Below are 14574 nucleotides of genomic sequence, written 5' to 3'. Positions count from 1 at the left end.
GCCACTACTAAAAGGGCTGCCACAAACATTTTGGCACACACAAGTCCCTTTCCCTTCTTTAGTATTTCTTTGGGATATAAGCCCAGTAGTAGTACGGCTGGATCAAAGGGTATGCACAGTTTGATAAATTTTTGGGCATAGTTCCAAATTGCTCTCCAGAATGGTTGGATTCTTTCACAGCTCCACCAACAATGCATCGGTGTCCCAGTTTTACCACAGCCCCTCCAACATTCATCATTATTTTTTCCTGCCATTCTAGCCAATCTGACAGGTGGGTAGTGGTATCTCAGAGTTGTCTTAATTTGCATTTCTCTGATCAATAGTGATTTGGAACACTCTTTCATATGAGTGGAAATAGTTTTAATTTCATCATCTGAAAATTGTCTGTTCATATCCTTTGACCATTTATCAATTGGAGAATGGCTTGATTTCTTATAAATTAAAGTCAATTCTCTGTATATTTTGGAGAAGAGGCCTTTATCAGAACCGCTGTGTGAATATTTCAGTTGTGCAATCTAGTGAAGGACAAAGACTTTATCCTTGGTGTTATATAGCTCCTGAACTGGACTTCTGAATGCCATTTATGAAGCACATCTGCTGTTCTAGAAGTGAGGGGGCCTTTGGACAGAGTGGCTGACATCACCTGCCATGAGTCAGGGCCACTAATAAAGGATGTTGAAAGTAGTTATATATTTAGTTTGAGTCAGCATTGCTCTCCCAAATATGATTGCTTTCCCATATGATTTATGCCTTTCATTCAGGCATTCAGGTTTAGATTTTAGCTCCATCATACAAGCTCTTGGAAATCTATTGCAGACCACAGCTGTCCTTTGGTCAACATCAATAGTGGTAGGAGGGGTGAGGAGATGTTTTCTTGGGTTAACTGCAACTTGGTGGCATATAATTTTAATTTGTAATTGGTACATTAATCAAATTAATTAATTTGAGCACTAATCAAAAACATTAAAGTGAAACTCTTTTTAAAAAGTTCTTTGGTATCATAAGGTTCTATTTGGAAAAAAAAATCTGACAGACAAAATAGGATTTAAAGGGCAAATTTACTTTGCAGAACCATTGTGTGACTTTTATTCCCTTTTGCAAAAATGTCCTACATCTTTAAACCTTGATCTCCTTAATATTTTGCACACTATGATATAATATCTTTCTGCTGAAGTTTGCGATGTGAATTTATATAACCTCCTTTCTCCCCTTTTATTCTTGTTTTGGTATGTAATTTGCATATTTCCACCATGCGAAAGCCATTTTCTATGGTTGGAAAAGACTTTTTTCCTACAGTGTGAACAAATCACTCTTTGTTCTTCTTATTGTGCCTTCAAACTGGTACATCCGGTTTATGCCCCAAACAACAAAAGTCTGTCAACAGAAATTAAAACAACAGCATGAACAAAGGCAGAAAATCATGTGGGGCTCTTAGGGAGTTTTCCTTCCCCTTTGCTTCTTTCTTTCAAGTGCTTTGAGACTCCATTAGGGAACTTGGAATGTGGCACAGGATATTTGTTCCTCACGAAGTTATGTTGGTGCTTTTGGTTAGGAGAAAAAAACTGATTTCTAGACTTGAGAAGGACGTTTCAAAAATTTTCCAGTGATCAGAAGAGACATAATTTTAAATTGGATCTTATTTTTAAGTGACTATAAAGTAGAATCCTCCTAGTCATTCTGAGTGTCTGCACTTTCATTCTAGCTCTTGTAGCTAAGTACTGCTTTTATTTTAAGATTTTTTTTAAATGTAAGATTTTTATATGCACATACAATGACACCGAGGTTTAGCAAAAGACTATTGGCAAAGCTCATCTAGTCCAAGTTTTCCTTTTTTATACAGGAGAGAATATCTTAGAGGTCAAGTGATTTGCCTACTTTCAGATAGTCTTATGGAAAAGTTAGGTTTTGAATGTATATGTGATGTCTTTAAACCTCTTCCTCTTCCTGTTATTCTTTTAAAGCTCTCTTTATTAACTCCTCTTCTGAAAGCTAAGGCAGGAGTTGAAAGTTTGGAACTCACCTAGAATGCCTCAAAATTCTGTTTTCAGTTTTGGTAGGTTGAGGAACCTTAGGTTCATATCCTATGAGTCATAAATTATGATGGATTCATTTATTCTTCTCAAGTTAGAGTGAAACTGATAGACTAACTATTGAATAAGAAAAGAATTCTAGAGGTTTAACAATAGAGGTTATGAAAGAGAGAGCATTTTATGGTCTTTCCCTCCCGCTTCATTTCTTGTTCTAAGTATGAAGGGAGGCCAAGAAAAGGGATTACTTGGCATGGTAGACTTGTTTGGTAGCTGTGACATTGAAAAGATGTTACATTCAACTTTCAAAATTTTTTTTCTGCATCAAAGAAAACTCTTGTATGTATTAGATACAATGAACATACGCCTTTATCATATCATAGGCATGCCAAGACAAATTTGTGCCTTTCTCTGTTCAGTATAATTGAGAGCAGCAGCTGAGTTTAAAAAGTTTTGGCCCCCTTTGGATGGTATTCTTAACGTTAGGTCTTACTTTCTTTGAAATAGAAGCTTAACTTCTGGCAGGCTTGAAGAGGGATAAATTTGTGAAATATTAGAATATTGTATGAATTGTACTTTTCATTCTTTTAACTTTCCCATTTCTACTCAATATTAAGTGGTTATTCACTTAAGTGAAAGAGTGCTACAGTTGAAAAGCATCTTTAACTATTACAAACTCATAGACTCAAAACATTCCTTACATTGGATGAGGCATCCTAGTCCAATCCTATAATTTAAATTTTTTCTTATTATGAATTTTAAAAATCATAAGAATATATATTTTGATATATAAAGAAGATTTTTAAAAAAGAATTGCAGATTTTTATTTTATACCATTTGATTTTTTTCACCTGAGGCAATTGGGGTTAAGTGACTTGCCCAGGGTCACACAGCTAGGAAGTGTTAAGTAAGTCTAAGGCCAGATTTGAATTTAGGAGCTCGTGACTTCAAGGCTGGTGCTCTATCCAGTGTACCAATTAGCTGCCCCCATACCATTTGGTTTTTAAATGCTTATTTTAAATTTTATGAAGCAATTTTAATTGCATTTTGCTATTTGTGTCCCACTCTCACATTTTAAAAACATTTTTAAATATATATTTTTTGCCACAATTTATTTTCATATCTTCTAAATATTTCCCTGTGAATCTCTCCCAAAGAACCATCCTTTAAAAGTAAGTGGGTTTTTTTTTTTAAAGCAAAAAGAAAAAATAGAAGAAAAAAATGTACAAAGCTTACACATTTTTTAAAAGGCTAAGATTTTATGAAAGTTTCCACTCCCTTGGTCCTCATCTCCTCCCACTTGTGTAAAATAATAGGGAGAAACTTCTCTGCTTTAGACTAATCTTAACCTTGAAATATCATAACTTTTTTTTAAAAAATTTTTTTCCTTGATTTTTTTTATTTTACTTTGCCTAAATTCCTTTCCTTCTCCTTCCCTCCCTTTTCCCTTTCTTTTCTCCTTTCTTCCCTTTCTCTGCTTCCCTTCTTTTTTACTTCCCTCCTTCCCTCCTCTTCCCTCCCTGCCTCCTTCCTTCTCTCCCTCCCTTTCTTCTCTTTCCCCTCCATTCCTTTCTCTCTCTCTCTCTCTCTCTCTCTCTCTCTCTCTCTCTCTCTCTCTCTCTCTCTCTCTCTCTCTCTCTCTCTCTCTCTCTCTCTCTCCTTCCCTCCTTCCCTCCTTCCCTCCCTCCCTCCCTTCCTTTGTAGTTTATTTTTCCAAATACATGGCAAACATAATTTTCAACATTCACCTTTACACAGCTTTGTATTCCAAAGCTTTCTTTTTGTCCCTCTCCCCCCTACCTTAAACATCAAGCAACTTACTATAGGTTAAACAGTGAAATTCTTCTAAATATATCCCCATATTCTTCATGCTGCAGGGGAAAAAAAATCAGGTCAAAAAGGGAAAAAATGAGAAAGAAAAGAAAAACCCAAGCAAACAAACAGCAACCGCAAAAAAAGTGAAAATACTAGCTTTTGATCCACATTTAGTGTTTATCATTCTCTCATTGCATACAGATGGCTCTTTCTATCACAAGTCTAATGGAATTGTCCTGAATCACCTCATTGTTGAAAAGAGCCAACCTCAGAGTTGAAAAGAAACAGTTGATCATAACATAATCTTGTTTTAGTGTACAATGGTTTCTTGTTTCTGCTCACTTCACTGTGCATCAGTTCATGTAAGTCTTTCCAGGATTTTCTGAAATCAGCCTGCTCATCATTTCTTATAGAACAATCATATTTCATTACATTCATGTACCATAACTTATTCAGCCATTCCCCAACTGAGGGACATTCATTCATTTTCTAGGAAGGAGGACTTAACTGGCTGGACCAAAAATATGGAACGCTAAGCAGATTTGCTTGTCATCCTTATATAGGGGCCATGCTAATCTTCTATGTATTATTCCACGTTTAGTATATGTGCTGCTGAAGCAAGCACTTCTAGTTCTTTTGAATCACAAAATTTGTACTATTAATGTTTTGGTTTTCTTAATGATCTCCTTGAGTCATTGACTATGCCATTCCATGCTTAGCAGTAGCATCTCTAGGTCTAGCACTAAAAACTTTAGGGCAGGACATTTAAATCACTTCATATGCATAAATCATAATTTTTATGGCAAGATCTTGAATATGTAGGCTGTGTAATTTTTTGTGGAATATAGTATAAAATGTTCCTGTAGGCCTAATTTCTACCAGAATGTTTTTTAGTTTTTAAAAAAAATACATATGCATACATATATGTGTATATAGGTGTATATGTATGCATATATCTGTCTACTATTTTAATCTTCATAACAACTCTATTAAGTAGGTGCCATTATTTTCCCCATTTCACATGTAAAGAAACTGAGGCCAAGATGTTAACGTGATTTGCCCCAGTGCCACACAGACAGTAAATGCCTGAAAATAGTAAATGTCTGAAAAGAGATCAGAACTAAAGGCTTTTTAACTTGAGTTTATCATTTTTATTCATTTTAATAGCACTTCTTACCTAATAGAGAGTTCTTTCCTAAATAACTTATGTTTTCTGGTTTATTTGGATTATTAAATTCCATTATTTCTGGTTTTCCCTTGTCAGGCTGCTTCCATTTATCTATTTTGCTATTTTTAAAAATTAATACCAAATATTTTTGATGATTGTTGCTTTATGATATGGCTTGGTCCTTGAAATTGCTATTATCTTTATTCCTATTTAAAAAAAAAAGAAACTCACTCATTCATTTCCTTTGGTATTCTATTTTGTTTCTTCAAATGAATTTTGTCTTTGTTTTATTTAACATTTTCATTTTACTAATGAGAGAATTGAGATCCAGATAGGGGAGATGACTAGTACAACATTACACAGCCATCTAGTGGCTGAGTCAGAACCAGAACTTGTATCTCGTGACTACTTGTGGTTTCAGTGCATATTTCTTTTTTTTTTTTTTTTTTTTTTATTATTATATATATATTTTATAATATTATCCCTTGTATTCATTTTTCCAAATTGCCCCCCCTCCCTCTATTCCCTCCCCCCGACGACAGGCAATACCATACATTTTACATGTGTTACAATATAGTCTAAGTACAATACATGTGTGTGAATATCATTTTCTTGTTGCACAATAAACATTAGAATCCGAAGGTACATGCAACCTGGGCAGACAGATATTAGTGCTAACAATTTACATTCGCTTCCCAGTGTTCCTTCTCTGGGTATAGTTATTTCTGTCCATCATTGATTAACTGGAAGTGAGTTGGATCTTCTTTATGTTGAAGATTTCCACTTCCATCAGAATACATCCTCATACAGTATTGTTGTTGAAGTATACAGTGATCTTCTGGTTCTGCTCATTTCACTCAGCATCAGTTGACCTAAGTCTCTCCAGGCCTCTCTGTATTCCTCCTGCTGGTCATTTCTTACAGAGCAATAATATTCCATAACCTTCATATACCACAATTTACCCAACCATTCTCCAACTGATGGACATCCATTCATCTTCCAGTTTCTAGCTACAACAAAAAGAGCTGCCACAAACATTTTGGCAAATATATGTCTCTTTCCGCTCTTTAGTATTTCTTTGGGATATAATCCCAGTAGTAGCGCTGCTGGGTCAAAGGGTATGCACAGTTTGATAACTTTTTGGGCATAATTCCAGATTGCTCTCCAGAATGGCTGGATTCTTTCACAACTCCACCAGCAATGTATTAGTGTCCCAATTTCCCCACATCCCCTCCAACATTTGTCATTATTTGTTCCTGTCATCTTAGCCAATCTGACAGGTGTGTAGTGGTATCTCAGAGTGGTCTTAATTTGCATTTCTCTGATCAGTAGTGATTTGGAACACTCTTTCATGTGAGTGGATATAGTTTCAATTTCTTCCTCTGAGAATTGTCTGTTCATATCCTTTGACCATTTATCAATTGGAGAATGGTTCGGTTTCTTATAAATTATGGTCAGTTCTCTATATATTTTGGAAATGAGACCTTTGTCAGAACCTTTGTTTTTAAAAATATTTTCCCAATTTGTTACTTCCCTTCTAATCTTGTTTGCATTAGTATTATTTGTACAGAAACTTTTTAGTTTGATGTAATCAAAATCTTCTATTTTGTGATCAATAATGATCTCTAGTTCTCCTCTGGTCATAAATTCCTTCCTCCTCCACAAGTCTGAGAGGTAGATTATCCTCTGTTCCTCTAATCTATTTATTATCTCCCTCTTTATGCCTAAATCATGGACCCATTTTGATCTTATCTTGGTATATGGTGTTAAGTGTGGATCCATATCTAATTTCTGCCATACTAATTTCCAGTTTTCCCAACAGTTTTTTCCGAATAATGAATTTTTATCCTTAATGTTGGAATCTTTGGGTTTGTCAAAGATTAGATTGCTATAGATGTACCCTTTTTTGTCCTTTGTATCTAATCTGTTCCACTGATCTACCGGTCTATTTCTTAGCCAATACCAAATGGTTTTGGTGACTGCTGCTATATAATATAGCTTTAGATCAGGTACACTTAGACCACCTTCCTCTGAGTTTTTTTTCATTAGTTCCCTTGCAATTCTTGACCTTTTATTCTTCCATATGAATTTTGTTGTTATTTTTTCTAGGTCATTAAAATAGTTTCTTGGGAGTCTGATTGGTATAGCACTAAATAAATAGATTAGTTTGGGGAGTATTGTCATCTTTATTATATTCGCTCGGCCTATCCAAGAGCATTCAGTGCATATTTCAAAAATATTGTTTTACAGTTTATTTTTCATTCATTTTTTAATGAAAACAGCATGTTTTGTGCTGTTGCACAACAGTAAATTTAAAAAAAAATCTACCTGCTATCTTTCTATCCAGTGAACCATTATTAAAATTTTATGTCTCTGGCAGAGAAAGTAGTAAATGCATTAATATTGTACCTTTTACAGAATGTGTATTTAAGAGCAAAGGGCTAATACAATTCAGTTTTTGAGGAACATCTGTGATTCTTAAACTCTGGGAAGTTGGACTAGATAACCTTTAAAGCACTCCTATTATAATTCTAAAATTTTATTTTGTGATATAATATAGGTTAAAGAACTGCTATTATAGACATCATTTTACCTGAATGTAATTTCAGGTTGATAAAGAAGTTTTTGAAATATAAAAGTTTTACAACAAAATTTTCTGGAAAAGCTAAGTTACTGTCTTATCTTTCAACTATAATAGCCATGTGACCAAGGATGTTACTTTATCACTCTGTTCTTACTTTTATGTTCTAGAGAAGTTGCCAGTCTTTATTGATGGGAGGGAAGTTCCATAAAACCCATGAAATAACATGCATTTGTCGTATTTAGCACATATACATGATTAGAAATAATTCTGTTTTTAAATAGTAAAATACTACATTTCATTGTCATCCATATTCTAGGGAAAAATATGCTGCAAATTATTCATCAGTTTTGATATGATAATGCAAATGCTGCCCAAAAACAAGAAGTCTGCATCCCTTTCTAAACTTTCTTTTGCTGTTATAAGTATTTTAAAATGTTTTATTGCCATTGCCCCTCTTTTGGGGGGAGCATTATCTATTAAGTACTGATAAAATACTTGCACTATCTATGGTATTCTAATATGTTCAGATTTGTATTATTATTATCTGACCAGTGTATTTTTTACCATACCATGCTGTCTTTTATTTACAAAATTATGTACTATTTCTTTTCTAAAAAAAGAAAACAAAACTCTGATTTTATTGGTATAAATACTTTGCAGCTCCCAACCTTTCCATATTTTAATCAGTGATTATCTAGCATTCCATTAGTAGGTCTTTTTTATAGATTGCAAGATTTGTCCTTTGCTAACAAAGTTCATTGTCCCAAACTCTTTTAGTAGTACTTACTTTACTGGCTCACATTTATATATAGATTGTTAATGTTTGACAGCTGCTTTACTTAGGTAATTCACTGGAGATAGATGTGAGATTGGTTTTATTATGAGAGAAGTCCTCTTATATTTGTTTTATAGATAAAGTTATTTTGCCCAGAGGCATATAGCTGATAAATATGAAGCAGGATTGGAAAGTAGGTCTTACTGGATTTTTCTTCTTGCAAACTTTCAAGAATTCATGATTTAGTGAGGTATCAGAGTGGGATTTTATTCCATTTATTCATTTTTATATTCATTTATTTTAATTTTAATAGGAATTTAAAAAAAGATGACTTTTCTTTTTATATTACCTTCACTTTTAAGTTGTATTCTTCCCTCTTCTATTCAGAGGACCTCTCCCTTATAAGAGAATAAAAAGTAATGAGAAAGCAAAACAGGCAAAATTAACCAATGTATTTGTTAAGTCTGAGAGTATATATTTGGTGCTCTATGCCAATAGACTCTCACTTTATTTTTTGATTTTTTTCCAATAACTTTATTTTTAATACACATTGCTTTATGAATCATGTTGGGAGAGAAAAATAAGAGCAAAAGGAAAAAACATAGGAGAGAAAAAACAACAACAGAAAAAAGAAGTGAACATAGCATGTGTTGATTTAACATTCAATCTCCTTAGTTCTTTTTCTGGACACAGATGACATTTTCTGTCCAAAGTCTATTGGGATTGTTTTGGATCACTGAACCACTGAGAAGAACCAAGTCTTTCATAGTTTTATCATTGCATATTCTTGCTGTTATTATGTACAATGTATTCCTGGTTCTGTTTGTTTTGTTCAGCATCAGCTTGTATAAATCTTTCCAGGCCTTTCTAAAGTCAGTTTGTTCATAATTTTTTATAGAACATTAATATTCCATTACCTTCATATAGCACAACTTGTTCAGCCATTCCCTAGTAGGCTAGAAGGCATGGGGGGTATGTTTTCTTTGGAGTCAACTAAGACCATTTTAAAAAATTAAAGCTATTCTTCAATTAATAAAAATATGTTTTATTTCCCTCTTGTCTCTTCCCCACTTAACATTGTAACAAATATGCATAAATTAAAACAAATTCCTTCACTGGATATGTTTAAAATATGTCTTGTTCTATTACCTTGAGTCCATTGTGTTTTTATCAGGACATGCATAGCATGTTTTTTCACCAGTCTTGTAGAATCATAATTGTGTAATTGTGTTGATCAGAATTCTTATGTCTTTCAAAATAATTTGTCTTTACAATGCTGTTTTTTATAATCTGTTCTTATTCTGTTCATTTCACTCTGTATCAGTTCATACATGTCCTACCAGAAATGACTATTTTTGTATATAAAGAGACCATCTATTTTATGGAGTAAAATGTTTCTTAAGCCTGAACCTTTCTGTACCATACAACATTTCACCACTTCTCAGACTGAACATTTTCTTAAATGATCATTAATTTTAGTGGAAGAATGCTTGAAAAGAAATGTAAGTCTTTAAGGAAAAAAGAATACTTAAAAGTAGAAGCTTTATAGTTAACAGTAGTAGTGTTTGAAATTATTCTGAGTACTATAAATAATCACATCAACTATAAAGGACTTATGAAAGAAGATGCTGTCTACCTCCAGAGGAAAAACATAAATAGAAGTATGCATAATATGGTTTTACATATATTTATAAATCTACATTAAAAGATGGTCTTCTCTAGTGTGAGGTAGTAAGGGAGAGAGACAGTTTGAAACTTAAAGTGTAACAAAAAAATATAAATTTGGAAAAAAAGTGAAAATTAATTATATAGAAACTGGCCAGACTATCTCAACTTATTTGTTTAAATCAGATATATGAACCCTCTGTTTATTTTTCTGTTTATGGTCAGCGAGTGAGCTCTATGAAGATTATACCCTTTCTGGTTTTCAAGAATATTTATAGTAATTTGAGTTGTGGGTATATCTATTGTTTCTATACTTTCAAGTTATGTGACCTTGGGAAAGTCTTCATCTTCCTGAGCCTCTGTTTTCCCATCTACAAAATGGGCAGCATTGTCTTCCTTCTTTCACAGGTTTGTTATGAGTAAAGACTTTGTAATTCTTAAGACATTAAATTTGAGTTATTTTTATATCCATTACTAAATGTGCAGTTAGTATTATGTACTTTAGACAGAAAATGCTTTGGTGTTTCATGATGTAGTAAAAGTTTTAACCTATGAAATGTGTGATGTAGTTTTGTTTTTTGCTCTGTATTATACAGATCAGTGGGGAAGCCCAGGAGCTTTTCTCTGTTCGACATGGCCCAGTTCGAGCTGCTCGGATCTTGCCAGCCCCACAGATTGGTGAGTAGTAGTCTTTGGAGAATGAATAATTTAGAAGGTATTTCTTCTTATTTTTGCCTTTTGCTTTCTGATTAAATCATAGCCAAATGCTTCACTTTTTCGTCATTAGACTCCTTTAGCTGGCCTTGGTTTTATTGTATAGTGTACCTCAACAGTCTCTACTTCTTCACTGTCTCTCTCATCTTGTATTTTGTGTATTTCCCTTGTACTAATGCAGCTTTGTTATCTCAGGGTGGGCTCATTTTCTTTTTCAGCTTGGCAAATTCCTGCATATCCTTTAACACCTTATTCTTGTCACATATTCTTCACCAAACCGTTCACATTGGTTCTAGCCCAGCCTGAATTTATGCTTCTCAGAATGACTATTATTGTTTTTTTAAAACAATTTCTTTCTGATAGTTTAGCTCTTAATTATTTCATATTCATCTGTTTTTATTTCCTTACAACTAGATATAAACTCTGAGAACAAGGAGATTTTTTTTTTTTTTTTTTTAAGATCCTGAAATTTAGTAAATTTACTAAATTTAATAGCTATTGAATAGGTACTCTTATTGATTAGTTCATTTTATAACCTGGATATCTTTCAGTTTGCACCTAAGTTGGGCTACTCTCTAAGTCTTAATTATAAAAAACATAGCTTGTGACATGAGTTAGTTATAACTCATATAATGAGTGAAACTTAGGGCTTATGATCTGTTTCTTCTGCTCTGATCTAAAATTTGTATATTTAAAAAGTTCTATATTTGTATCTATCTAGTTGATTTAGGTTGATTTTTAAAAGATCATATTTAGATTCAATTACTTTAATCTGTTTGCATTTATAACTTGTAGAGTTTACAGTCCTATAGTGCTCAAGATAAAATGTGATTGCTATTTTTTTATTAGCTTGTCAATGTATTTCCTAGTACTTTTTATATATTCTCTAATGACATAGAAAACAATGTATTCATCTGATTTGAATGGTTGGCATTGGATCTCCAGGAAATCTTACACAGTTTTGATTCTTTTACATCATTTCATATGTGATATGTGTGTTTAATGGGTTCTAGTAATGTCCCTTAAAGAATTAATTCTTTTCTCAAATCACAAATATGATTCAAAACTACTTACATGTATTTGTGTTTTGTTAGTTAATAAGCTTTAAAATAATTTAAGAGATTTTAGGTTACAGATTAAAACTCTTTTTAATGTAACATGAAGATCATGGCCTCCCATGAAAATTATTCCAGAAGTTCGTTATGATTTCTTTACCATTTACTTTTTGGAGAGCCTGTGACTAAAAGTAGAATTTTTGCAGGATAGGTTTATAAATTAGATTCTAGAACATCTTTCTCTGCAGTATTTTAGGCATGGTAAAGGCATGTTTCTCTTTAGAATGATTTGAATACTTAATCTTAAAAACAGAAAAAGAGCCTTCATGAAGTCTCAAGGTTGCTTTTGGAGTTTTGGACTCTCTGGGATAGATTCTTTCAGGTAGGCCTGTCCCTCAGGCACATTCTGACAATTGGCATGAAATTTAGAGTAAAACTCTGCAAAGGTTTTTAAAATTATCTCAAGGGTAGTGACCTTCATTTTGTTTGGCTTGTATTTTGCACATCAAACAACTTTTCTTTGGAGAAAATCAAAGCAAAATGAGAAGATTACTGACAATTAAGTATTTGATTTAATTTAAGTTTTATTTACAGAGTATTTTGTATTTTGGTATTTGTATTTTATCTTTTGGGAAGGTTGTATCTTTTTTCTTGATATGAGTATAGTCTTATTTTAAATGTGTTGAATCCTATATGAATAAGGCAATAGAAAATAATTGTCCAGGTAGAACTTCATAAGATAGTCTGTGTTGCTCCAGAGCAGGGGTTCTCAATCTACGGCCCATGGGCCAGATGTGGCCCACTGAGGTCGTCTATGCTGCCTGCTGGGTTATGGCAAATGGGCTGAGGGGTGGAAACTGAGTGTGAGTTTTTATTTTTACTATAGTCCAGCCCTCCAACAGTCTGAGTAACAGTGAACTGGCCCCCTATTTAAAAAGTTTGAGGACCATTGCTCCAGAGTATTGTATTGATCCCAAGTTAATGGTTTTATTTTACAACTTGTTACTAGCCAGCATTTAAATGCTCACAATCCAAAACTATGGAGGATAGAATAATAAAATTATATTTAAATGGTTACAGTTGTGATTAATTTGATTGTTATGAAAAGTTCCCATATATAAGGGTAATTAAATATATATGCAGTGGCAATTATGGGCCTCTCTTATCCTGAAAATCTTTTAAAATAAGAATAAAAATGATCATTTTTGTTTCCTTGAAGGTAATTATTTGGCTACTTGACAATTTTAGGTCCTATTTAAAACCTTTTATGATTCCATTGTTCTTGAAAATGTAACCATAATGCATAGAGGTAATATATTTTTTGCATATTAAGTAGTTATTTCATCCTAATTGTTCCTCCTTTATGCCATTTCTCAGTAATTCCTATAGCTTGACTAGAGAAACTGATTCTGCCTCCTTTTATCTGACTTATCTTATCCTAAAGTTGTGAGTTATGAGACAAATTGCCTTCTCAAATGTAGGTACTGTGTTGTCTTCATTCTCTGGAAATCCTGTCCTTTCTCTATAGGTTATATTATAAGTGAGATCCTGGCTAAAATGACTATTCTGTATTCCATAGAAAGATGATACCTCTCATATCACCCATGTTATAGACTTTTCCTGAGGATTGGCCTCGACACAGGTATCCTAATATCATTTGAAACTGGTATCCTTACCACTTTTCTCATCTTTCTCTTTAGCATTTTTTTTCCTTATTTATTCCTTGTATTTCAAAAATTCATTAAAATATCTACTCCCACTTCCACATGTAACTTACTTAAACTTTATTTTTTAGTACATTCTCCAGTTGTTTCATAGTAAAGAAATAAAAACTTGACGTGCTGTATAATTAAACATCTTATTGTTAATTTGTGCATAAAATCAAGTTGAGAGGTAGTACATTTGAAGGGCTTGACTGGATGATCTAAAAACATCAATGATCAGCTTAAAACTTTTCTAAATTTTGAAAACTTAGAATTCTATTTGGATTCACTGGGACTTTGTTATTAGGGAGAATGGAAAAAGACCAAAATTTCTGTCTCTGGCTTGAAATATGCAGGTTTCTTAGAATTGCAGTTACACTCTCCTCTTCTCTTCTCTTCTCCTCTCCTCTTTATTGTTCCCAGTGGAAGGGCAGTTTTCAGATGGATGTGGTCTGTTGAAGACTTCTTGTGCCAGATTTCTGGCATCCAGCTGAAAAACCTTGGGCAACAGCAAACTTGGCTCATCCTTCTCTTGTTAAGATATTGCTTCTTACATCAAAGTTCAATTTGCTTTAGGTTCCATCCAAGCAGGACATTTACACTATTACTTCTGAAAATGATCAAGATTTGTAACAACTTTAAAAGCTTGCCTTTTCATTTTGCTTTTTGGGGGAGAAAAATGTCAAGTATTTTCTGAGGTTTTTAATACTGTAAACAGACCACCCATGAACCAACTCACAAATATCAGTTGTTGCTGCTTTTTTATATAAAAGCCTGACATTTGTTTTCTCAGAAATAAGCACAAGTAGGACAACTTTAAAGTTGTTAGTCAATGTTAAACTTTTTCCCGTTTTGCTTATTTTTTGGTAACTTTTAAAACAAAGTGACCTTTTCAATTGTTGGGTTTTTAGCCTTTTTCATAATGTACAAATAGCCTCCTCCTCCTTTGGAGATGACTTAAATGTGGTTTTATCAAGTTCTGAAAACAGCTGTCTGATCTACTCAACTCTATTGTTTCAGAAATTCTGAGTAACCCCCCAGAAGGGTTTTCTGTAAAATTTAAGCAAC

The 14574-nt window shown here is 33.2% G+C and overlaps 1 protein-coding gene and 1 non-coding gene across 17 annotated transcripts in view; one reads left to right on the top strand and one right to left on the bottom strand.

The window, feature by feature from the left end:
* BCAS3 (BCAS3 microtubule associated cell migration factor) overlaps window positions 1-14574 on the top strand; it is a 784754-nt gene that overhangs the window by 52503 nt on the left and 717677 nt on the right. For all 16 annotated transcript variants that reach the window (XM_074262034.1, XM_074262038.1, XM_074262041.1 and 13 more), the window contains exon 6: window positions 10631-10712. In XM_074262034.1, coding sequence (XP_074118135.1) covers window positions 10631-10712 — 82 coding nt within the window. The remainder of the gene's footprint in view (window positions 1-10630; window positions 10713-14574) is intronic.
* LOC141541971 (U6 spliceosomal RNA) lies at window positions 4361-4467 on the bottom strand. The gene has a single exon (XR_012481985.1). It is a non-coding gene; the product is annotated as a U6 spliceosomal RNA (small nuclear RNA).

This window comes from Sminthopsis crassicaudata, chromosome 4, assembly GCF_048593235.1.
Source record: "Sminthopsis crassicaudata isolate SCR6 chromosome 4, ASM4859323v1, whole genome shotgun sequence".
Lineage (NCBI taxonomy): Eukaryota > Metazoa > Chordata > Mammalia > Dasyuromorphia > Dasyuridae > Sminthopsis > Sminthopsis crassicaudata.
Note: the sequence above shows the minus strand (reverse complement) of the source record. Positions and strands in the feature narration are given on the sequence as shown.